Raw genomic sequence first — 25,108 nt, 5'->3', positions numbered from 1 at the left:
TGTCTATCTTCTACCCACTAATATATCTTGAATTATTGAAATCTTAACTCCACAGCAAACACATAAATAAATCACATTTAAAGCATTTATTTTGAAAAATAAAATACAAAAGATCCTTGAATTGTAATTGTACATGTAATTCCCAGCTCTTAAAAGCAAACAAAATGCATTAAATTACAAACCTTAAAGAAATGATCTCCTGTCTATCTTCTACCCACTAATATATCTTGAATTATTGAAATCTTAACTCCACAGCAAACACATAAATAAATCACATTTAAAGCATTTATTTTGAAAAATAAAATACAAAAGATCCTTGAATTGTAATTGTACATGTAATTTCTCGATTTTTTTTATTAAATAAAAGATATTTAACAATTTCCACATATGAAGAAAACAAACCACTGTTTCACCAAAAATCTTTTAGGACAAGCACAGAACACTCTTGAAAGCTTCATACATTTAAAACCAAACTGCTACGAGAACTCTTTGAAGATGGAGGTTTGTAATGGAAACAGAAGAGCAATTTCAGACACAGACATGGGTTTGCATCTTTGAGAACCTTAAAAAAAATAGTTGTGTGAACGTGATATGGTTCTACACTAACATCAGTGATTTCATTTTCCATTAGACAGGTTTACATGCTCTTACAACAGCAACATTTGGAACAAAAACAGTGTGAAAAGAACGGGGAGGGGATTCAGAAGAAAGCAGCACATCACTGATCCCAGGACAGGCCTCACGGGTCATTCCCATTGCAAAGGCAGCAGTTGATTTTCTAGAGAGCAAGGAAAATACAGTTATGTTTGAACTTTCCATGTAATCTTCAGCTTTTATCCTTGACAGCATTTTGGAATTACAGATCATGCAGAATGAAGAGTAATCACTGTTCTCTCTGTAGGTGAAAAGTCTAACCACAGCCACTAACCCTTTCCTGTAAGGATTGTGGCTGCTTTGCCCATCCTTTATCATCAGAGTGACTTCTTGGAGTATATTTAGCTATAAAAATGTATTGATTTTCCACTTACATTCAAAACACTTGTGGCAATGAGCTGCATTGACATGCTGGAAGTGTCTCTCACTACAATGCACCAGGGGAAGTCACTGCTGGGAAGTTCACTGCAGCTTTAGCTAGAAATATTGCAGCTTTAAATACATATCTCAGAGCTAAGTGGCAAAATGAAGTTGATGGTTTAGTCATTTTAACATTGACTATGTGAAAAGATGATGGTTTCTCTATCGATCCCAGAGTGAAGGGCTGCAGTTCACCTCTGGAAAGCTTTTATATCCATTACTTCCAAATGGTGTGATGTTTTTGGCTGTATTTAGAGCACTATATTTATGGCCACGTAAGGATCTATTTTGGGTGTATTTGTGGGCCACGTTGCTTTGGGCTATATTTAAACTGGATGCATTTTGTCATCTTTTGTTGTCAAGCCAGGACATTCAAGAACACACCTGACAAGTAAAAGTCCTGGTTAATACAGTAAATCTTGTCCCATTAATCCATTAACTAGCCTGGAATTCCCTGAGCTCCCTGCACAACCTTCCCATTCTTTAGTCAATGACTAAAAACAGTTTACTGAAAATACTGACTATGAGGCATGTGAAAAGCAAATATGACAGATCAGCTCATCTTTAGCAGTTTCCTCTATCCAGAAGGACAACTGATTTAAAAACAGAAGATAATTAGAAGTAACCTTTCAAGTGTCACTGTTTTGTTGAAATGGGGACCTGAATCTGTTGTGTGAGTGCACCACAGCATTGCAAGGCACACAGAGACCAAAATGGACAAGCAATGGTATAGTTTTATATTCTCCTTTCCACTTCAAGCTCTCAACAGTGCTGACAATCCAACAACAGCCAATACTGAGGCTGTGATGAGCCATGTAGGACTGCACTGTGGTTCTCACAGCACATGTACTGTGCCTTTGTGGCTTTCTCACCAGGACTTACCTCTCGGTGTTATTTACAGATTCTGAATCAAGATCTGTATCTTCCTTTTTTTCTTACCCAGGGTTCCATAAGTGAAAAAAAAAAATCATCTTAACTAAATTAAGAGCAACAAATGAGCAGGATTGCAATGCTCTTTTTATTACCTTCTGTGCAAGAAATGTCCATTTTATCTTCTATTCCATAGGTTCAGTCTGTCGAGTAAAGAATTAAAATTAAATTAGCTATTTTCATTGGAGGAGAAAAAGATGATTATCAGCAACCCTGTTGTACTCCAAACCATTTAGCTGTTTAGTTACATCATGTTAATTTTATCTTTAGTATAGCACTAAAGGAGAACAAGAACAGCATCAATTTGAGCTCCAGAGGCAGTTTTATGGTTTAAGAAATATTCTTTTATGATGTCACAAAGCTTATTTTTGCCTTTTAGATGATTTATCTTTACTTTGGATAAGAAATTGCTCAGTGTTTGGTAAATACTGTAATGTACCAAATACTGTAATGTATTAAGGTATTGTAATGTAATCCACCTCCTGAAATTTAGCAGAGTCCCACTTGGAAATCCCATCCCATGGATTGAACGAGGATATTTACTAGTCACACAGTGAACCAGGTTCTTTTGAAGTATCAGGATACAGCTGGAAAATGCAAACAGGGTGATTTAACTAGCAGATACTCCAGGCAGATCAAGGCTCATTGATTCTGCCAGCACAGTGTGCTCAGTTTTGAAGATAACTCATCTCCCTGCACGTTCCATAAATCCTTATCAGCAATGTTTCCCCTCCGTCCTGACACACCCCATGCCTGCAGCCACATACCTGCAGCTTTCTCTAGGAGGCTGTAGATAACCTCAAAATAACCACACCAAGTGCATGAGAAAGCATCAGGAATGACCAGAGCACACGCTGGCAGAGGCTGCTGACAGCACTGTAAGCAGCACACATGGAGACAGCTAAGCTGCAGAGACACTTGGGCCAGCAGAGAGAGAACAATGCTGTGAGCAACAGCCCAGGCAGCTGCGTGGTGCCAGGTCTGGGATGGTTCTCCCTTAGCTGAGCACAACTTGCAAAGCAGGAGCACTAACTGATCCGAGGGTGGAGCAGGCAAACACCCACTGAACAGCAAAGCCCCCGTTAGAAATCACACAGAGACTGATCAGAAAGGTTTGGTGTCCACAGCAAAGTGATATTCTGAACATGTGACACAGACACTACAACTATGTGACTTTACAGATCCAGGTTCATTTTATCTTGCCACGAGACCTCCTTTCTACTGTCTTCTTTGGCTGGAACAAAAGAAACCGATTGTCCTTTTTAATCAATTCATTTTCATTTGAATGAACGGAACAAGTCAAAGTGCTTTGTTTGCATGTGGCAGATTCTCCTGGGTATTCTGTCTGTGCCTCCCACACAGCAAAGCTGTGGTTGCTCCATCCCTGGAAGTGTTCCAGGCCAGGCTGGATGGGGCTTGGAGCAACCTGGGCTAGTGGGAGGTGTCCCTGCCCATGATGAGCTTTAGGGTCCTTCCAACCCAAACCACCCTGTGACTCTAAGACATTCACCTGGCTGGGGAAGATCCTGCAGTTTGAGAATTCCATGATAAGGATTTTGCTTTTCCCACTGCTATTGCACAGGTCAGGTCTCTTAGGGAGCTGATGACAATTAACAGCATTTGAAGAGTACCAAATCCTGAATTCTCAGTAGAATATGAGGTTCAGTAGGTCACTTAATTATTAAGCCAACACAGCACCACTAGCCATGGCTGAACTGGTGTTGTTTGTTATTTCTGATAACATTACCATTTCTTTTTAAAATCTCTCAGTACTTTCATCTCAGCTCCCTGTAAAATTTTTGCTTTAAACATTTCCATACAAGGTTACAAAACATAAAGCTCCTCTACAATTAACAAACTTTGCAGTTTGCTCTGTGAGAGACTCAAACTTCCCTTGAGTTTCAGAGCAATATTCAGGCAGCTCAGGTTGACAAGCACCACACTACTGACACTGGAGTTACATATGGACTCAAGAGAGGTTTGGGGCTGCTGAGTGCAAGAGCACTGGAGATTCCACCTCATGGAGAAGCAATTCTCTTGTCATCAAGCAGAACATCAAGTTTAGGAAGTGGTTTATAAAGATTGGTTGTACACTACACCCACAGAAAGGAGATGAATCCAATACTGTACCTGTGGCACTTCTTTAAGGAAGTCAGGAAGTTGAAATTCACCTTTATAGACCTGGAAGAAACAAATAAAAAAATATACTACTCAAAGGTAGCATTCACTAGTGTTTGCAATGCTAAAGAGCTTGTTAAGGGAATGAAGAAACAAAAGGAAAAAAAGGGTTTTTTTCTTAGCATCCAGTAGTGCTAGAACAGATCTGCCTGAACTGAGAGCAATATATTTGTGCAAAGCTGTTTACTCAGTCCCAGGCTTGCTCTGTACTCCAGAAATTTACCTTACTGGCATTAAAATGGTTAAAATATGCAACTCCACCAATATAGCTATTTCAAGTATGTTTGAAATCTAATCTGAGTCCAGTGTAATCCATTCCCTGTGCTTTTAGATTTCTACCAGGATGATTTAAACCACTAGGAGTGCCTGGCTACAGTGCACACTGCAGCCTCATTCCCAGCCTGACTTCAGGAGTTTGTCACTGTCACCATTTCCCATGCTGTAGAGAATAATGCTAATTCTGACACAACACTGTTTGGAGAGACAGCAAGTAATAAACATCCCCCAACACACCAACAGCCACACCAAACAAGTGTTTCCACTATCTGACCAATTAGGAAATAATTTGGCAACGTATTGTCTTCTCTCCAGAGGATAATTCTCAAAAGCTGTTTGCTTCTGAGATTAAACATTCCAAAGGGGGAAGAAAAAAAAAAGTATTCTCTTGTGGGGTTGGTTTTTTTTCCAGAAAAGAAGAGTTTTGCCATCCGTTCTACTGAACCATAAAGACTGAGCATTCCCAATGTCATGAGATCTTTGTAATCTTGTGTAATCATTTAAAAATAGCTGAAAAAAAAATAGGCACAAACCTACTTCGAAGAATTGTAAAAAGCCACAAAACGGCAATGGGTGACCCTAGAGCCTGCCCAGAGCTGCACTCCTTGGTCTGCAGATTGCATCAAAGGAAGGAGAGTCAGGAGACCAGGGGATGCTTATTCCCAATATCCATTTTCTCTGCTTTCCTAGGAAGAGATGAGCAGAATACAAAGACCTCCTCACTCTGTCAATATGCTGCAGTGGCCTAGGACTCCAGCTGAGTCAGCTCTGAATTTCCTGCCCAGCAAAAACCTCCTCCCAGCAGTGAGCCTGTGACTCCTGGCACTGGGCTAAGCTCTCATCCCTCCTCTCTGCTGGGCCAAACAGCCCCAGCATGAGGGCAGGAATGACTATTCACCTGCACTGTGGAACTCTCTTCCTTCTGATATTCCATGTCTTAGGTGGAATAGAAAATCTGACTGGCAGGCACAGCTCTCATCTGTATTCAGCCAGGGGCGACTGTCATCCCCATGGAAACCTTAATGAAAGTCATATTGGTCAGAAATTCAGTGTGTGGCTCTTGGAGCCTCCTTATACTATAAATATTTATAAATGAAGGAGATTATTTCACATTTGCAGCTTTTACCCAAGCCATTGAAATGCAGGCTGTGGGCTAGAGGGCAGGAGTGAAAAAGTTACAAATGAACAGTATTATCACATCAAAAAATGTCACAGAACAACCTAGGCAAGGTTCACAAGAAAAAGCAGCAATTTTTAATAGGCTGGGGCTGATGTTGGAAGGAACAGAGAGGCTTCTTCACCCTTCCTGGCAAAACATTACACTCATTACTTGGAAATTCTTAAAACCAGTCAATACTGACAATGATGTTACCTTGTGACCAGTTCAGAACCAGTGACCAAATCCATGTCTGTCTTCTCTAGCAGCCTCCTCCTTTCCTTCTCCTGAAATGATGACTGAATCTAATTTCTGTATCTGTCTCAGCTCTTCAAAGTCTACCACAGGAATTCCCTTTGCAGGGACAGCATTGCCTCCTAATAAGCATCTAACAGGATAACCAAGGGTATTTATCCATCCATCAACAACAGTTAGAAAAATAATGTCACAAATGTCACAGCCTGAAAAGAAAATGTTTTGAGGGCATGAAATATCCCAATTGACACACCACAATTGACAAAGGCAAATCTATCCAGTGTCAGGCCCAAGATTAGGTTGAGAACACAACTGTGTCTAATTTTGGTTCAGCACTGACACTACCTAGAAGGCTGGTTTGGTCAGGACTGAGACTGCAGAGAAACTGGTTTAAAGTAGTTCCAAAAACAGTGAGTGGTCCCTTTTGAATCAAAACCCAGGGCTCAACAGCACTCCAGAAACTCTAAAAACAATGACTCCATCTGCAGCCAAAGAAATTATGAGGTTTCAGATTCAAAATTCTTTTCTGACCAATTTCGAACTCTAACACACATAACTCAGAGTGGCATTAGAGAGACAGAAGCAGCACATTGGAATGATTTCCAGTCTCAGCAAGAATTCAGTAAAACTGAGAAGAAACAGTGTTTACCATTTCTAAGGGAATTATTTTGCAAGTCCACATGGATTTCCAAGAGAGGACTCTGTGTCAGTTTGTTGTTCAGTGTTGGCAGAATTTAAGCTGTTCTATTAAAACAACAAAGCACATTCTTATAGCCAAACTAAATGCACATTATTCACAAAAAAAAGGGATCAGAAAACAAATTTCACATCCAGTTGTCTGAGAAAATCCTTCTAAATACACAGGGAGAACTTAAGGACAGAAGTGTAACTCAGAAGTGCAGCCTGTAATTCATCTTTCTGGAAGATTAAAGCACTTCTTTTCACCCACTTTCCTGCTGGTTTGGAATTATATTTGGTCAGTTCCAGTCACACAGATAATGAGCCTTTTTGTCTAAAAGTCACCCTGCAACTGAGTGTGCTTGGGCTTGGCAGACTCCAAAACATCAAAGCTGCAGAGTACAAGGCTGTTGATGTTTATTGTCGAAGAAAATAGAGAATTCTGGTGCTATGAGAGCTGAGCCCCTTTGCAGCACCAATCCCCTACTGCTCAGCACCCTCACCCTGCTCCTTCAGACCTTCCCTAGATTTTAAGGCAGTTTACAAGGTTTACACAATTCTTCACCTCTCTGCTGGAGCCGCCAGGGAAGGGACATCTGAGATGTAAATGTTTACCCAGTAGGAACAACACAGAGAGCAGGATTTTAGACAGGCCCAGGAATGTCTGCCAAAAGGCAGTTTGCAACCAAACTTCATTTTGTATTTTGTTTGTTAACAACCCTTCATGCATTACTAATCATATAGATGCACAGTTAGGGTATTTTGGGGTTTTTTGTTTTTTTTTTGTTAAAATAAGCTATCAGCAGCTCTGAAGAAAAATCGATGGAGTTGGGAATGCACATGCTGGAAAAAATATCCACTAAGGAGGATATTAAATTTACAGGACACTGAGAAAGTCTGTGCTGTTGGTGGTCACAAGACCGATGAAATAAACCCTCCAATTTTTGTGCAAATATCAAAGAAAATGCCCACAAAGCCAAATGCCTTTATGATTAGGCTAAGCAGTGACCTCCTCTATAAGGACAGGCTAAGGGAGTTGGGGCTGTTCAGCCTGGAGAAGACAAGACTGCATGGAGACCTCAGAGCAACTTTTCAGTATCTGAAGGGCCTACAAGGAGCCAGAGAGGGACTCTGTGTTAGGAACTGCAGTGACAGGACAAGGGGTAACAAAGTCAAACTGAAGGAGGGAAAGTCTACGTTGGATGTGAGGAAAAAGTTATTCCCTGTGAGGGTGGTGAGACACTGTCCCAGGTTGCCCAGGGACGTGGTGGCTGCCCCAACTCTGGTGGTGTTCAAGGCCAGGCTGGATGAGCCTTGAGCAACCTGATCTAGTGAGGAGGTGTCTCTGCCCAGGGCAGGGGGTTGGGACTGGATGATCTGTAAAGTCCATTCCAACCCTTAAATTCTATGATTCAGTGCAAATGGACAGCACAGCCTTGAGCAGCCTGGCACTGCTGCCCACCTCCACGGTCACACACCTCTGACAGCACAATTCTTCTCATACCTTAATATAAAGACACTCTGCACCCTTTATCAGAGATTGCTTCTGTCTTTAAAATCTCCAATATAAAGTCTCGAAATCATAATTGTCATGGATTTTTTGACACTTAACTGGAGATGTTTTGTCACAATTCAAATCAGGCAGAAAACAGGAGTTAGAAGAACTGATTTTTTTCCTTTAGATGTTATTGCAGAAAATGTCATCAACTGAACATGAAACAGAGCTAGATAACAGCTTTGGGGTGTGATTAGGAGAACCATGTGTATTTAAACAGCCCTGATGATGTATTTAAACAGCTTTTCCTATAGAGTTCTGTACACTTCCCTCTCTCCTCTCTCCAGGGCAAGGGACAAAACTTCATGAAGAAGTTGAAAGAAATTACTGGAGTTTGTATTCCAAGCACACAAATTCGTTTAGTGGGAAGTATGTGCCAAAGAAAATCTGATGTAATACATTACAGATGTGAGAGGAAACCACTTTGCCAACCATAACATAGCACCAAGCCAGTTTCTACTGGGCATGAGGCAGAGCCTCAGTGAGGAGCTGAGCTCCACTTCTGGTGTATTCTGTCAAACTGCTGACACACACTTCCACCCAAACTCGGTGATAAGGACATATGAGACACTGTTGTAACAAGGAGTGAGTCTACTTTTGTACTTCACCATCTAGTGATTTGACTTCCAGCTCACACATCTTCATTATTTGCATTTTCTGCATCATTGGCAGATGAAAACTCCATTTAGTTACAGGATGTTATTTCCCTTTCTGGTCAGGATGTAGAATGTTAAAACTCCAGGAGGGAAAAAACAAGCAGTCAGTTATGTATCCACAAGGAAGGGACCCTTGCAGTCAGTACAAAATGAACAGCCCAGCAACAAACTCAGAAGAAAACCACAACGTACTCAGTGATGGCAGAACTGTGCTAACTCAAGTTTGTCTCTGGAGGAGGTCAGCCCAGTCCAGACCTTGTTCCCTCTGCTCTGCATTCCTTAACTGAGACAAGATAAAATGGTCATAAAGGATAATACTGTCAGGCTTAACAGAAAACAGATAATCAAAAAGCTAATGGCTTTGTTATTGAAAACATCAGAAAAATCTGTGGTACTCGTGACAGCTCTTATTCAAACCCCCCATCGCTGGGAGGAAGAAGAGATGAAATTAGCTCCATGCTCTGTTAGTTCCTGAAACAAAAGCAGAGCTAAGATGACAAAGTACAAACACTGGTTGCATCTTCTTATTTTCATGCTGCGCTACAGAAAAATCAACCTCAGCATTTTGGTGCCCTACACAGGTAACAGGAAAGTGAATCCCCCAAGCTCAGCAGAGAGCATTGCTGTCCTTGCACTACATCAGAACAGAGACAGTTTCTAATTTCAGCACTGTACTTCAGCTGGTGGAAATCTGCATTTTGTGTCCAGACTGAAGAAAGGAAGGCATTTAAGCTGAACACATGCAAGTCACTAGCAGGGCACAGAGAAGCAGAAAAGAGGAAAATCAAGAACAGGACTTGACTGTTTGGAAAGCTTAGGGGAAATGAATATTCTGCACTACACTAGCCATTTCTTTCCATCTTTCTCTAGTACCAGCCCATGCTTTAGGCACCCTGACACTGTTGGCTCTTACCTTTAGGACTAATTGCAGCAGATTGAAATTGCTGAATGTTATTTTCCAAGAAGGGACAGGTCTTGCTCAGTGCAGTACAAATGCAACTCTACATTCCAAAGAGGCTTTTTAGCTACAAATAACATTTTGTATCCTAACCAATTAATTACCATTCCACTTCTCTTTATGTAATGAACTCGATGACACAGTATTGTTCCATCTTTAGGTGGAGCCTGAATCTCCTCTGCCAATATTCCCAGTGGGTTTGGCTGCACTTGTTGATGCAACTTCTCCATCAGTTTAAGCATTACATAACCCCCACAAAACTGACACACTCCCCTCCCCAACACCACACCAAAACCCACAAAAAATAACCAGTTCTTCCCCCTTAGCATTGCTTTGTTGGCCAGACAGAGACACCTTCCTTCATCTGAAGTGCCATTTTAATTGGACCAAGAAACAATTGGAGTAGCAACTGCCAGAGAACATCAGGTTAGTCACTCTAAGAGGTTACTGCACCAACACAACACAGTTCAGCTTTAGAAGTCTAAACTTGATCTGTTTTCAGTGAATATAATTGAAGTTCTGTGTTCAGTTTAAAGTCTTGGAGACCACAAATATAAACAAATACAACAGAATTACTTCCAAGCACAAGTGAAGCAATAAATTGTTACAAGCAAGATACATATATTCTTCCTGTGTACTGGAAAGCAACTCTGGAAAGACTTGATTTGGACAACTTCATCTTCAACAATATACCCAGTATAAAGCTCTGGGAAAGACTATCCCAGGTGAAGAAATTTAAAAGCAAGAGCAAAAGTAGCACTACAGTAATTTACAAATTCACCAGCTTGGAGTGCACAGTAACACACTTCACTTGCCAAGTGCCAGTTCCAAGAGGCTGGAAAAGTCCAGATCTATTTATTTACCCATTGAAATAAACGCTCTCTTCTCCACGCTGCAGCAACAAGGAATAAATTAGCATAAGCTCATGGAAGAGAAAGGGAAGCCCACAGGGCAACATGAGCTGTCCCTGATGGGCAAAACGAACACATTGCAGTTGGTTTGTGCTTTCCTTCTCCCCAAACACCTTCAAGTGTTTGGAAATATCTGCTCCCCATTCCCAAATAAAAACAAAATAAAGATGTGGGGGAAACAAATCAAATCATTTTTCAGGAGTGAGTCAGTTCCCACTGATGACCAAGCAGGATATTAGTTGTTTCAGACATCCCTGGGTTGAGGCCAGGCAGCATTTGGGCCACATACCATGCAGGATGGCAGGGAAGCTCAGCAGTCTGCTGCCCTGGGAATTAGGTAACCTAAGCAGCAAACTGGTCTGGGAGTTGCAAGTTTTACATCTGGAAACCCTAGGAAATCAGGACATCCATATTTCCATAGTCATGGAGAAAGAGGACCCAACAGTCTGAGCAGGGAACCAGCTGGGAGGAAACACAGCAAGGCGACTGGGGAGGAATTCAAGCTGTTCAAGGGCAAGCTCCAACACTGAGCCATCACTTGAAACAGTTTCTTGGGGTACATAACATTCTGAAAGCCTCACATTGCTCCACTTTCAAAAGGAATATTCTAAGTTTTGAAGCTTTTTGAATTTTTGTTGTAATTCAGGACATCTCCTTCATTTTTAGCCATCGAACCAGATATGCAAATGTAGCTTTGTCAAAGACAAGTGACTAAGAAAATACGTACTGAGTACTGCAACAAGCTACAAAATTAAAATGCTATCTTGGGCTGTAAGTAAACATATTTAATTAAAACTGCAGTCAAAATATGAACAAGTGTTCCATATGCTTGCAAGATTTGGATCATTATTCTAACAGTAACCTCCAGCTTTTCACAGCTGTTCTTAACACCAGCAAACAAATGATCCTTCAAAGCAAACTTGGAAAAAGCCTCAATATACTTCAGTCTTTGAAACCAGGATTATAACTTCTTTAAACTGTGGCTTTGTATATTACCTGAATTTCCCTGTTGCATTTTGAACTGAAATAGATTTCAAGAAGCAACTGAAATCCAGATAATTTTTACAGCTTGGACTGAGCTTGCCACACAAAGGCAGAGGGCTCAGAAAGGTCATCATGGGATAAAAACTGATTTAAATTCTATCAGGAAGAGATAACCAACCTGAAATTATTGCATTACAACACAAATTTGGCTCTGAGTCATTGTTTTAGGGCATGGTCATAAAGATACACCTACAGTATGTGTAGGTGCATGAGCCAAGGCCCCATGAGGCAGCACTGAACACTTATTTAAAAGGGGTTCAGTTGACAGCAGAAAGGTTTGTGAGCTTTTTAAAACAGTAAGCAAAAGAAAATCTATAAATACTCACCACCACCCCTACCAAAAAAGGTGGCTTACCTTTTCCATGCTATTAGCTACAAAAGTCAACCTGCCATCCTTTAATAATACACTGATCAAGGAACTTTTCCAGGGAGAACAGCTAAAAAGAAATCATGCAAAAATGTTTAGAGACTTAACAGTTCTGGGCCCCTCAGTTCAGGAGGGATATTGAGGGGCTGGAGCAGGTCCAGAGAAGAGCAGTGAGGCTGGTGAAGGGACTGGAGCACAAGTGCCATGAGGAGAGGCTGAGGGAGCTGGGGGTGTTCAGCCTGGAGAAGAGGAGGCTCAGGGGAGACCTCATCACCCTCTGCAACTCCCTGACAGGAGGTTGGAGTCAGGTGGGGGTTGGTCTCTTCTCCCAGGCAACCAGCAGCAGGACAAGAGGGCACAGACTCAAGCTCTGCCAGGGGAGGGTTAGGTTGGATATTAGGAAGAGATTTTTTGTGGAGAGAGTGCTCAGGCACTGGAATGTGCTGCCCAGGGAGGTGGTGGATTCCCCATTTTTTTTCAAGCTGAGACTGGATGTGGCACTTAGTGCCATGGCCTAGTAAGCACAGTAGGGTTGGATTTGATGCTCTTGGAGGTCTTTTCCAACTCAGTTGATTCTGTGATTCTATGAAAACCCAATTTGTTTTTCATTAGTATCCAGCCCAGCAGCACAACCAACCAGTTCCTCCAGTATCAGAAAGCTGGTGGAACACAGTCCTTTGAAATTTTTTAATTGAATTTTTCTACTGATGCCTTTGCTGCAGCACAACAGTCACCTTCTTTTAATAAAGTATACATGCTCAAAAGATCAGCAGCAGAGTTAATCATTCTATTTCAAACAATGGTAATGAGCTTTTCAATGGATACCTCCAGGGATAAACAGATCTATACCCTAACTACTCAAATTCCAGCAACATAAAATTCAGACTAAAATCCTTAAGTATAGGTTAATGAGCACCAGACCTTCCTCCATCTTGGGGTTTGTTCTACAAAGGACAGCAAAGGGATTGGAAAAAATTGGACATTTTGATCATTTTGAGCCATTTTCTATGGGTCATTTTTCAAATTCTACCAAGTATTTGGGGTGTAATTTTGTGTCAGAGCTTCTGCCAACTCTCATGTATAAAAAGCTGAGCTCATTGATCAAGTTTGATGTCCAGACAAGAAAGCTTTTTGCCACTACTTGCTAGTTCCCCAACTATCTGGACAGCTCTCAAGAGGTTCAGCTCCATACACCAAAGAGCAGATTTCAAGCCTGTGGTTGGGGTAAAGGAAGATAAATCAAATTGAAGAAAACCAGCGGAAGCCAAACTCGGTGCTCGAGGTCGCACTGAATTCTTCTTCCTTCTCCCCACAGCAAGGAAAACATATTGCCAAGTATCAAAAGGTATTACAAACAGACAAAGTAACCCAAACAAAACATGAGACTCTTCTGCTCTATAGCTCACATCCATTTAGTCATAATTAAACACATGACAGCCTTACCCTCCTTGTGTTCTCCACAACTTTTTGATCTGGTTTTCCATAATTTGGTGGATTGGCATAAGGATCATAGCCCAGTTTGGCCAGCATGGGAGCAATCACAGGCATATCCTGCAGAACATCAGCAGGTATCTTCCCAACCCACTTGGACAGTGCTTCCACATTGACTGGCTTGATGACTTGGTCAGTAGATCTTTCAACCCTGTGGAGGGAGAGAGGAAGGTTATATTTTGAATTCCAACCACTACTTACTTCTTCACTAACATGAAGACCTTTAGCTTATTTTGTTTGGTTTGAGTTGGGTTTTTTTCCTTCTTTCCCTCTCAAAATTTCATGTTTCTACAGAGCTGATGGGAAGTGAAGTTTGAATGAGAACAACTTGCACAACATCAGCACATGCTCTCTGGTTTAGGATTCCACACAGGACATGCTGATGTAAATCTGTACATAAAGGCAGCAGTGAAACCCAAGAGCTGTTAAGTGAAAAGTAAGCACACACCTACATATAAAGCTGTTTTTCCACTGGCATGTTTCCACTGTTGATTTTAATTGTCTTAGATACTCTTAAAAGTTGTATATTAAATTGAAATCCCTGTGCCATTTCTTCCCACACCCGTTCTGTCACTCATCTCTCTATTTCTGTAATACCAGAGACACCTATGGCCAGGACAAAGCTAGAGACTACAGTAACATTTTCCACAGACATCACTTCAACTGATTCTTTGGTCATTACACAGTCCTTAAAGGCACAACCACAGCAGTGTCATAGGTACCATCTTTAGAAAACAGCTGATCTATTGCTCATTTCATTTTCATTCTTGCACTCTAGCTTTGTGGTGAGTTTTTGTTGGGTTTGGGTTGGTTTTTTTCCAAGGGAAGAAAATTGGCACTGCTTTGCTTTCCCACATTCCTTGCTTCTTTTAGATTGTAAGACATACAACTTCCTTGCTGTGTTTATTTCTGAAACAGGCCAGTAGGACTCAGAACAGGCTGAGTAATTGAAAACACTCAGTTTTTACTCTGAAGGAGTTTAAAAGCTTTTTTTCCTGCAGAGTACACACGAAGTTTGGGTGCCATCTGTACACAAAAAGTTGCCTAGAGGAATATTTGTATCTGCATTGCAAGTAAGATCAGGACTTGCTGCTGGCTGGCCTTAAACCTGATGCTGAGCAAACACCTACCACATCCACTTCCCAGGCCTTGCTGACATCATGAAGAATTTTGAGCTCAAAAAGCTCTACCAACCAGAAAATGATATTGTTATCCTTGCACAAAGCATCACACCAATACCTCAATGAGAGTAAAGAGATTCAAATTCATTCCCAAGCAGCTAATTCCTCGGTTATACATCAGGCAAAATGGGAGATAAATAAATAGAAATCTCCTGAAATACAATAGTCCGAGTCTGGGAGCCTGAACTGAAGTTAAATTGCTCTTGAGACTGACATCAGACAACTTAGAAGAGGAACAAGTTTGATTGCAGTTATCTAGTTAACCACGTAAGTCTGAGAAGAGGCTGGAAAACTCTTGCACAGCCCAACACTAAATCAACAGCAATCAGAGGGGAACTGTACTGGGCAGTGAGAGCTTTGAACAATGCAGTCTGCCAGGCATTAACCCAACTGGATCTCAACATCAGTCCTTACCTTGTTACTCTTTTTTACTCATCATCACAACTAAAATTCTTCCAGGGCAGAGGAAGGAAATCAGTCATACAATGACTTAAGAACTTTAGACACAATCGACAAAGAACAAACCAGACAGGGAAATGGTGACCCATGGGGGAATTGTCTTGGCAGGCAGAGCCTGCAGATTGCTGCAAAAGGTGTTCGATGGAAGCCGATGACTAAGTGTCTGACAAACAAAAACCTGTGAAACAATCCCTAGAATTTGCAGCCTTGATTTCTTCAACCATCATCAGTAGCTCAGACCAAAGCTGGGATGTCAGAATGGGATTTTGGGACCAGGGAACTGTGACCAAATTTCAGCCTTCCTGAAGGGCATTGGCCTGAGATCACAAGTCTGTAGAGAAAACTAAAAAATCTGGACAGTGTCTTTTTGATCCTTCTGATTAGGGAATTACCATCTGACTTTACATCAATTAACCAGAAAATAGCTGTTAAGAGTTGAGTTTCAGAAGTTCAAAATAGCAAGGCAGAAGCCAAAGCACCACAACAGTCAGGAGTCAGGGGAAAGGGTCCAGGGACTCTCAGTTATGACTAGGTGTTTGAAAAATATGAGATTTATGGTCCTCAGACAGAGCCAACCAAGCCCCAAATCCCTTCACCAAAAGTGCAGATTGATTCAACCATTTAAAATCAGGATGATACTGTGAGAACCAAGTAATCATGGCCAACAGCTAGCTGGAACCTCAAAACAATAGGAGCTATACATCAATTTGGACCTAAATTTGTACAGATATAGATACCTCAGCCTGAAGTAAAAGCACATTTTAAATGTGTATGTTTTGCTCCACTGTCATTTTAGTCTTTGGTAACAATAATCTCAGCATGAAACACTTCCTGGTGATTAATAGGAGGGAGGAGATAAGCAAGGACTACATTTAGCTGCTCCCAGGCACTGATTCAAAAATACTCTACTCCACATTTGGTCTGTTTAAATCCTCTTCTCTCCTTTCAGTTAAGGTGGAAAGGAAAGCAGGGAAATTCGTGGGAAAGATTCTTGAGACAAACAATTTCTGAGGACTATGGGGGAAGACACACTGGGGACAGGAGGAAACTCCCAAAAATCCAAACAGAGTGAAACAAGGAAACTTTCCAAGTCTTGGTAAATTAAATGACATGTGCCTATGGCAAATGCTGCTTGGTCAGTGCTTCCAGGCTCCACTGCAAAACCCCAGGAACAGTTCCAGCTCTGAAAGCAGCTGTTAGCATAGAACACAAGGCTAACCCCAAATAATTCTACATCTGTACTAGAATCAAATGAAAGGTATGCATTAAAAATGGTATATTCTAAAGCAATTTTGCCTAGACAGCTATTTCCATAATAAGCCTATTAAAAATTGCTGCAAAAGGGTTGACATTTCTTTGCATCCGTGGTCACCACAGCTGCTTTCAGTTAGGAGGCAAATGCCAGAGCTCTATTAACAATACTAGTTAGAGCATGTAGCCCAGCCAGAAGACATTCCATCAACAGCCACGCTGGCAATTACTTCAAACCACAGGTTTCACACCACTACAAATGCTCAAGTGCACATCCCTTGCAGTGTTTCCCCTTGCAGAGGGATAAAAGAATCGAAAGAAGGGGCAAAAATACTAAGTAAAACACAACACCAGTGAGGCTAGAGCTGCATCAGCAGCAGAAAAAGCAGGGAGTGCTAAGCAAATGCAGGAGAGAAGAGCAAGGCAGTCAACAGCCTCCTCAAATCAAGCAGCCAGGGGAGCAGATGAAGGCAGAATCCTAACTCCAGGCTGTCTAGTATCTAATATTGCTATTAACAGGCTATTGCATGACAGTTTCTGAGCTGGCAATAAAGTGGAGTCAGTGGGGCTGCTGAAGGATTCTGCTAGCCAGGGGGTGGTTTGTCTCTGGCAGGGAAACAACCTGCACACACAGTTTAATTCCATACACAGCTACCAGGAAACATCCTACACTGACCTACAGCCTCATTCCATCTGATACAGATCTGACAGAGTTCGTTTAGATTTCAAATATATTATTAAACATTTACTTTGTGTTCCCAGGTAATAGCATCACTATAAAGATCTTTTAGTGACACTGTGATCTCTATTTCAAGACAATAAACCCCTGTCAGATTTCTTCCAAAAAAAATAAAAAACCCCCAGCAATTAAAACGCCTCCAGACACCTTATGTTGGACCTGCTCTGTGCCAGCATCATCCTCTCAAGTGGATGCTGAGCCTGTCTGAAAGATCTGGAAGTCTTAAAGGTGAGTGAAAGATGATTAAAGCAGTTGTCTCTGCTTGTCTTCACACACTATCACAGCCTTTGCAGGTTATAATAGGAGTTCATTCTCTGACTTCAGAGGTTTCCTGCCTTACCTAATACCTTGCTGACAACTAGGGAACTAACTGCATCAGGATTTTCATATTGTTCCCCACCACACTACAGAGCCCTATGTGGTGGCATGTTTTAAATGAGCATCACATTTCAGTACAGATAATTTGGTGCTTGTGATCTCCTCCTCCTGTCAGTTTTACTGCAGTATAATTTGTGAGTTCTGATTTTAAGATATTATTATGAAACAGCCTGAAGCACTGGGCAAAATAAAGCTATGTGAGAAGACAGAGCTGCAGGAGACAGCAGCACTTTGAACTTCCTAGGATTATCTCTGATCTTCAGCACCATCCCTCTGGAAAGTCAGGTGGGAGAAAGCTACTAAGCAGAATCTGGAGCTCCACTGCTCCAGATTTTGTTGTTTCAGCTGAAAGAAGACAACAACTCTGGTTAGAACCTGACTCAGAATGTAACAGCCACACACAGCTGAGGCCATAAAGAACTTTGCTGCAGATGAAAACGAGCCAGAGGCAATCTGAGACAGTAAGTTTAACACAAGGTGTGTTTTGTTCAGCTGTCAAAATGTGCTAAGTTATGCTAGTTCTCAGTAAAATACCTACCAAGCATCTCTTCAAAGAGTGATTCTCCTGGGCAGTTCCTCCTGCTCTGGGGAAGGACCCCAAAGACAGGGAGCTGTACACAGTGCTCAGTGAGGAGCTGGGGATGCCAAAACCAGGAGGATTTAACTGGTACAAGGCCATCAAACTGGGCAATCTTACACTCCCCCTGCACAATTTCAAGTGGTATCATATAAATACACATCACAGACATCTAAGTTTAAAATCTTCACGTTCACTCGTTTTCTGACTGAGTCCCTGAAATCATTAGCAAATCACAAAGGTCTCTTGCTTCTGATAACCAAATCTCCCCATCTCCTGCAAGGGTATTTGATTAGATAAAACCCACCACAGACACGACACTAAGAACTCATTCTTTTTCCATTACTGCCAGAGCCTTCTGAAATAAGAAAATCCTTTCATATATCATCTCAGGAGAAATAATAAAAGCCTAAAGAATTCTGTGAACAGACTGAACTGAGGGTCACATGTTCATACTCATTTATCTTGAAGGTTTGACTCAAAACTAAACATGAAGCCACATTTTCCTTTCAACAATCCATTTTTCTTTCAGAAACAGGAACAAGTATTCTCAGCTCCTCACATCCCATTCCACCAGACTGAACAAGAAATATTACTTGAGACTGTATGAATTCAGTAATGTTGCTGAGTTTTATAGCATAAAGGTCCATTGATTTTTGAAAACACTCATCTGGAAGCTGCAAGGTAGTAATATTTTACTAGAAATGGCATTATGCAGAGTTATTTTTTACAGGACATTTAATAGAACTTGGCAACCACCTACTTGTATCAGTAAAAGGAACATTACTTCCCCCTCAGCTGCTGCTGGGAAGCAGCAACATAACACAGGTGAATACAGAGAGGTTCCCATGCAGATCAGCTTGCAGGGAGGTACCACAGGGCACTGCTCCAGGTGAACATTTCCAGAGGCTTCAACCTGCTAACAGATAATACTGCCAAAAAAAAAAAAAAAAAGCACTGAGATCCTTCCTGATATCTCTGGGAACACAGTGGTGGTGGCTGTTTCTGCAGTGGGAATAGTGATGTGAAACCTCCAGATTGTAAATATATAACTATGACGTGAGTTTTAAGTTCTCTTTGGAACAGGTTGCCCAGGGATGTGGTGGCTGCCCCAGCCCTGGCAGTGCTCAAGGTCAGGCTGGATGAGCCTGGAACAACCTGATCTAGTGAAGTGGGGTCCCTGCCCAGGGCAGGGGGTTGGGATTAGATGATCTGCAAGGTCCATTCCAACCCCTAAAATTCTATGATTCTATGTAGCTGCTGAGTAATAACTCTACGATTTGCTTTAAATCATATTTCCCCCCAATACATTAGAAAATCCACAGTCACGTTCCTAGGCACTGAATAAACAAAATCTTCCAATTTTCACTTCTCAAAACTGGAGTTTCAAAAGAGTAGGATCACTCTGTCACAGTCTGACATGTCCCTGCCCAGCCCACACTGCTTGCTGGGCATGGTGCCTCTCTTACTCAGCAGCACTTGGCCAGTGATGAATATTCAAAGCTCAGAAGCTGAGTGATTCCACTGGACATGCCTTGCTGCTGGAATAGGGCTTTTTAATCAATACTTCAGAAATTGAAACAGCACAACCTGCTAGATGCATCTGCCACAGCAAAAATAGGAGGAGAGTCAAACACCAACACTCTTCCCCCCACTCAGTGTAAGATGAGCTTCTGTATTTCACTTGTTCAACTGCAAATAATGGCAAAGAAACCAGAGTGGTTTAACTAGAGAATGAATTAGATTTTCTTTTCACAATACCCACCTAGATTTTCTAAGCAGAGCTGGATTTTGGGTTCTGAAAGTATCTAAACCAGGTGCACAGATGGCTTGACAGAACAGCGAGAGATTTGCTTACCACAAGGTTAATTTCAATCAAATTGCTTGTCCTTTCAGGAGCACATGCCAACAGGAAAGCAAGCCAATTCTGCTTTCTATTTTGTTGGAACAGTATCTCAAGTTTCCTGGAAGAGTGAGTTCTTGGCAAATCTAACTCTTGCACTGACAGCAATATTGTCCCTGAAATCAAATGGGGGATCTTGCTCGGATGGATAACACCAGACTAGATAAACCAGTTCAGGCACAGAGAAAAACAAAGCTATGTGGGTAGTGAGGCTGATACTAGACATTCAAAATCAAGATAGACTTGACCATTAGAAGTTTGTTCATATGCTACACACAACCATTAGCAGGACAATTGTTCAGCAGAATCAATCTGAGATTGCAGATTGTTACCAATGATTCTTGTTTTCCAGATGCAGCATAAATCAGCTCCCAAGGAACCATCAGCTACATAAAAACTAAAAGTAAGTTATGACTAGGCTTTTAGAAGCAAAATGTCCTGATTTACCTCTTAGAATACAAGGTAAAGGAGGAAGGCTCATACTCACTTGGAAAGAGAAACACCTCCAGCTTTTCCAATCATCTCCTCATGGTGCAGCACTGCTTGGTTCCACGGGATGCGGAGAAACTTCAAGAGAGTCCTCATCCACCTCTCAGGATGCAGCACAAGTTGCTCATAGTGCACCAACATACACCTCTCAAAGCCAACCTCCATACACTGATTGTACATGGTCTCTATAGCACGATTCCACTTGGTCAAGCAGTCCCTGTAGCTGTTAAGGTCAAATCCAGCTATTGTGACTTTCCTAGAGATCATGGAATGCACAGACGCTCGCCCATCCCGTACCATGAGAAGAAATTTGGCATTGGGGAAAATCCTAGCGAGATAAGTTAAGGATTTTAAAGCGAAAGGATCTTTGTTGCACAGATAGGGAGCAGGTTCCCCATGTTTCACAATGATTTCCAACAAAAACGCTTGCATGGCTGAGTCCAGAACCTCATCAGTGACTCCTGCTTCGTCCAGTCGGATCTTCTCCTTGCTTGACCTTGCCCACATCTGCTTCACGGCCAGAATCCGCGGGATCACCCTGGTCTCCTCCCCGCAGCGGATATCTGGGTGGGCATCCAGCATGGCACGCATCAAGGTGGTGCCGCTGCGAGGTACTCCCCCAATAAATATCAAAGGCATGTCTTTGTTGTAGGCAAAGGTTTGGTTTGCATTGCCACTGGGAGCAGTTCTCGCTGTGCTCCTCACGCTCTCCACCCTCACGGGTTGGCTGCGCTCCTCGATGCGGTGGTGGCACTCCATGGCATGTTGGCCCAGGTAGAAGACTGTCACTGAGCTGATCACCAGACATGCCAACAGCAAGTTCTGTTTGAGTTTGCCAACCATGTTGGTAAAGGCTGTCACTTCCAAATAAAGAGACCTTCTATTACAAATGGTCTTCTAGTTCACATGCCATGGGAATCCTAAGCCAAAATAAATTAAGGTCTGCCAAGGGGAGGAAAAAGCAAAAATAAAAAAATTAGAACTTTGTTAAGAACTACAATAAATCAACACAAAAATTGCATTTCCAAGCTGTAGTGAGACAAGACTAAGCCTGAATCCCCAAGACACACAAGATAAAACCAAGGGTTTTCATTAACATTTTTTTTCAGTTTGGCTTATTACAATTACATTCTTCAAAAGTATTTTTCAATTTACAGATGAGAAGCAAACCAAAAGACTATACTAAATGATTTCTGGACATGCATAGGAGTCTGAACAAAGCTTTTAGATAGAAAGAAAAGATTTCAGGATCTGCCTGCTGAATTCCAAGGCAAACACTTACAAGGAGGACTAAGAACATTCCATGCCTTCCAGTGAATATCAGTGGGTTATACCATAAATCTGCTGCTCCTCTGCTTGGATGACATGACCTGGAGGACTTGAGCTGTCCATGCCAACCTATTTTCCCCATTCATCACAGTTAATGCACAGACAATGTCTCTGTATCCTGTAGTTCAACTGCTTTGGGTTTTCAGATATAAGCTGAAAAGTGACTCTCCTTCTCCAAATTCAAATGAAAATAGTGCTCTAGTTGAATCTTTGAGTAAGAGCTTGCTGCTCAAGGCAGCAATAGCTCACTGAACACTATGAATCACAGATGCTTTCAATTGTGAAGAGCTCCAAGCACAGAAGTAGCGTCAACATCATCAATGACTGATGTCCACAAAGCTTTTCCACCTCTGTCAGCAAGGCACGAGACAGCCCTGAATGAACATCATCCTTAGGCCTACTCTCTACCCTCTCACTAAAGCTTCATCCACTTCACCTTTCCCTCCAGACAAATCCAGCTGTTAGCTCTGGAGTTCTGCAGTCACGACCTCAGTGAGGTTCTCCAGACCTGTCCCTCTGATCCCAGGGTCCCTGTTTTATGGGGCTGTGCAATCAGACAGCACAAGAGGATAGAATTCCCACTTGGCACTGCAGGGGCAGAAGGGAATTCCTCACACAGGTATCTGTCACAGCAGGATTGCTCTCTGGCAGTGCATTCAGGAGATCCAGTTGCCAACCTGCAATGTCTTTGCCCCTTCATACAAACAAAGCTTATTCCAATCAACACTTGTCACAATACTACACTCGAAGTTCAGCTTTTAGTCTTTGTTACCAAAATTAAACTGGAAGTATAACTTGAGGATTAATTCACTTCTTTTTCTGTGAAACAGCCAAGGAGCTCTCCCACACACTTTGGCCAGAACACAACTTCTTCCAAGCAATTCATCCTCTGGAATAAGTTTCATTCTCCTCACGTACCTCTCCTTGCTGCAGAACTGCTTTTAACTGTACCTTAAATACCTGGACATTGAAAGACCCAAATTCCCAGAAATTTAAGTGGAGGTCATCTGAGCAGTGCTCCAAAAAAAAATTGGAAAAGAAAAAATAAATCATGCAGTCAAAATTTCCACAGTACCAGAAATCTCTTTCACTTGTGGAAGACTCAGGATGCAGCGACAAGTTCAGCTGGGGAAGGGGAAACTGTTCTGCTTAAAACTTAGCAAACAGCACACAGAATCTTTTTTAATTCTTTAGATATTTAGTTCAAAGAGAAGATTTAACACAACAGAAACAGTGTTTTACCAGACAACACAAGACCTGCAACTCTTTACACTTCACACAATCCCCAACGTTACTCAGTTTGAGTCAATTCCATAAAACTAATTTCCAGAAGGGGAAAGAGAACAAACCTTCCACAAAAATCTTCATCTTCCAAACTAAAAATTACTCCTTGAAATCGCTAACATTCCCCAAACACAAAAGTTAGGCAGCTGATCATCACAGAAAAACATATCAAGACTGAGTGCATCAACTGCTTTACTCTGATCATCTCTATTAGAGTATTACTCAAAAAACCAAACCAAAATTAAACCAACTTTGACAATGGAGCTGAAGGACAGCACAGTGGTGACTGAAGGCTGAATTCACTCCAAGGGCTGGGTAAAGCAGAGTGGTGACTCTACTACAGGCACAATTCCAGCTGGGAATGCAAACAAGCACTGCAGCCTGTGAGCAGTTTCCTCAACTGCTGTGAGTATTGACCACTCACCTAGAACCCCAAACCCCAGCCATGTGACAAAAATCCCACATCAATCAGCCACAAACACTTTCATTTGATCCAGCAACTGGGTTTGGCAAATTCAAAGCTGTAAGACCATAAAGGATCAGTATTCAACTCCCTACAACCTTCTGGACTGTTCTTTTGCCTGGAAGCAAGACCTAGAGCATATGACTGTCCCAAACTGTGTCAGGAAAGCAAAAGAGGAGCAGACACAGCTCTTCTCAGTGAATCAATCTATTCTACGAGCCAGCAAACTCCTTTCTGGGCCTGAAGTTACAAGTAAAGCTCTCTGGGACAAGGATGACATATGGAAGTTGCTGCCCTTCCAGCAGTCTGTAAATAAACTCCACCTTCTCCCTCCTCCCCATGAGTAAGAGCTCTGGATCACATCTGTCAACCTGAAGGATTCTAGAAGTTATTAATGCTCTGCTGTTAACAGTAACTAAATTGACAGCACTTAAGAAATCACAACAAGGCAATCAGCAATCCCTTGGCAGCATTTAAGTAGAGCTTTGCAATATTGTGGTGTTTTTGTCCACACTGACCTGGGGAGAGGAAAGTGTCACTGATTCTTAAAAGCACAGACAAATTCTGTTAAAAATACCCCAAAATAAACACCAGTCACCCACCAAAACCAGACACAATCCCCTCACACACACACTCATAAACTGAGGAAGTTGCAGATTACCACAATAGTAAAGAGACCTTTGGCAGCAACAATTTGAAATGAGAGACTGTAATGAATTCCCAGAAAAAATTAAGAGTAACTCACAAAAAAAAAGAGTTAGGCTCTACAAGTTTCATCACAAGAAAGTTCAGCCAAGCAGAAGTGTATGTAACTGAATTTTATGCCCAGAAAAGTCAGGCCTATGAGTCAGCCACAAGATGATGTTAGAAAAGCAAAACTGCTTTGTTTCCTTCTGCACACATTAATTCCCCTTCCCTCCCTCTGCATGCAGCAGGTCAAGACCTTTTTCCTCAAGTTCATCCAAAAAATGTTGAAGATTTTTAGCTCAGTCAAGAGGCAAGTCATTAATTTAGCAGACTTTGGGTTTTGCCGTTGTTTAAAGCATTCCCTGACTGAGGAAGAAAGATGATCCATTACCACCCAGTAACAAGGAATCCTCATAAGCTCCAGAGCTCAGACTTTCACTTTGGAGGCTGAAAAGGGTTATGATGACCTCCCTTCTCATGTTCAACCAGACAGCTTGTTCCAAGGCTAAACTGAGAGGACAGCAACACTGGCATTATCCTTCTAAACAAAGAAAAAACAGCCCCACACACACATAAAGCATTTTTCAGTGATTAGTTTTTCCTCTGCTTCCAAGTCTTGAACTTCTGGCTCAGATTCTGATAACCAGATCACCTTCTAGGAAGGGCAGGTACAGCTTTGATTTTTCTGGAGTATGTCATGTTCCTGCATCTGTCCAGGTGTCCATCAGCATTTGATCTCAGCTCTTCTGGAGAACTTTACTGGGAAGAAACATCACACTCAGCTCTGTGTCAACAGGTCATGAGGCTTCACAGGCATCCCCAAAACACTGTGCCTTCCC

General features: G+C 41.8%; 1 protein-coding gene across 1 annotated transcript; it reads right to left on the bottom strand.

Moving 5' to 3' along the window:
* Positions 1-2,099: 2,099 nt before the first annotated feature.
* Positions 2,100-21,452, bottom strand: TPST1 (tyrosylprotein sulfotransferase 1). The gene is made up of 4 exons (XM_009077169.1): positions 20,505-21,452; positions 13,482-13,680; positions 4,135-4,185; positions 2,100-2,147 (listed from the first exon to the last, which is right to left on the bottom strand). Exons 1-4 carry the CDS (start codon positions 21,347-21,349, stop codon positions 2,130-2,132), a joined length of 1,113 nt encoding a protein of 370 aa, XP_009075417.1. The 5' UTR covers positions 21,350-21,452; the 3' UTR covers positions 2,100-2,129.
* Positions 21,453-25,108: the final 3,656 nt, after the last annotated feature.

This window comes from Acanthisitta chloris, unplaced genomic scaffold, assembly GCF_000695815.1.
Source record: "Acanthisitta chloris isolate BGI_N310 unplaced genomic scaffold, ASM69581v1 scaffold23436, whole genome shotgun sequence".
In the NCBI taxonomy this organism is placed as follows: domain Eukaryota; kingdom Metazoa; phylum Chordata; class Aves; order Passeriformes; family Acanthisittidae; genus Acanthisitta; species Acanthisitta chloris.
The sequence above is the reverse complement of the archived record's forward strand: the minus strand, read 5'-3'. Positions and strand labels throughout refer to the sequence as shown.

Bases quoted from the DNA above. Each gene is read 5' to 3' on its own strand.
- TPST1 (XM_009077169.1), bottom strand. From the start codon at position 21,349: ATGGTTGGCAAACTCAAACAGAACTTGCTGTTGGCATGTCTGGTGATC. The intron at 13,681-20,504 runs GTGAGTATGAGC...CTCCCTCCACAG, and splicing joins GGAGGTGTTTCTCTTTCCAA to GGTTGAAAGATCTACTGACC. The intron at 4,186-13,481 runs GTAAGGCTGTCA...TGTTTCTTCCAG, and splicing joins TTGTGGAGAACACAAGGAGG to GTCTATAAAGGTGAATTTCA.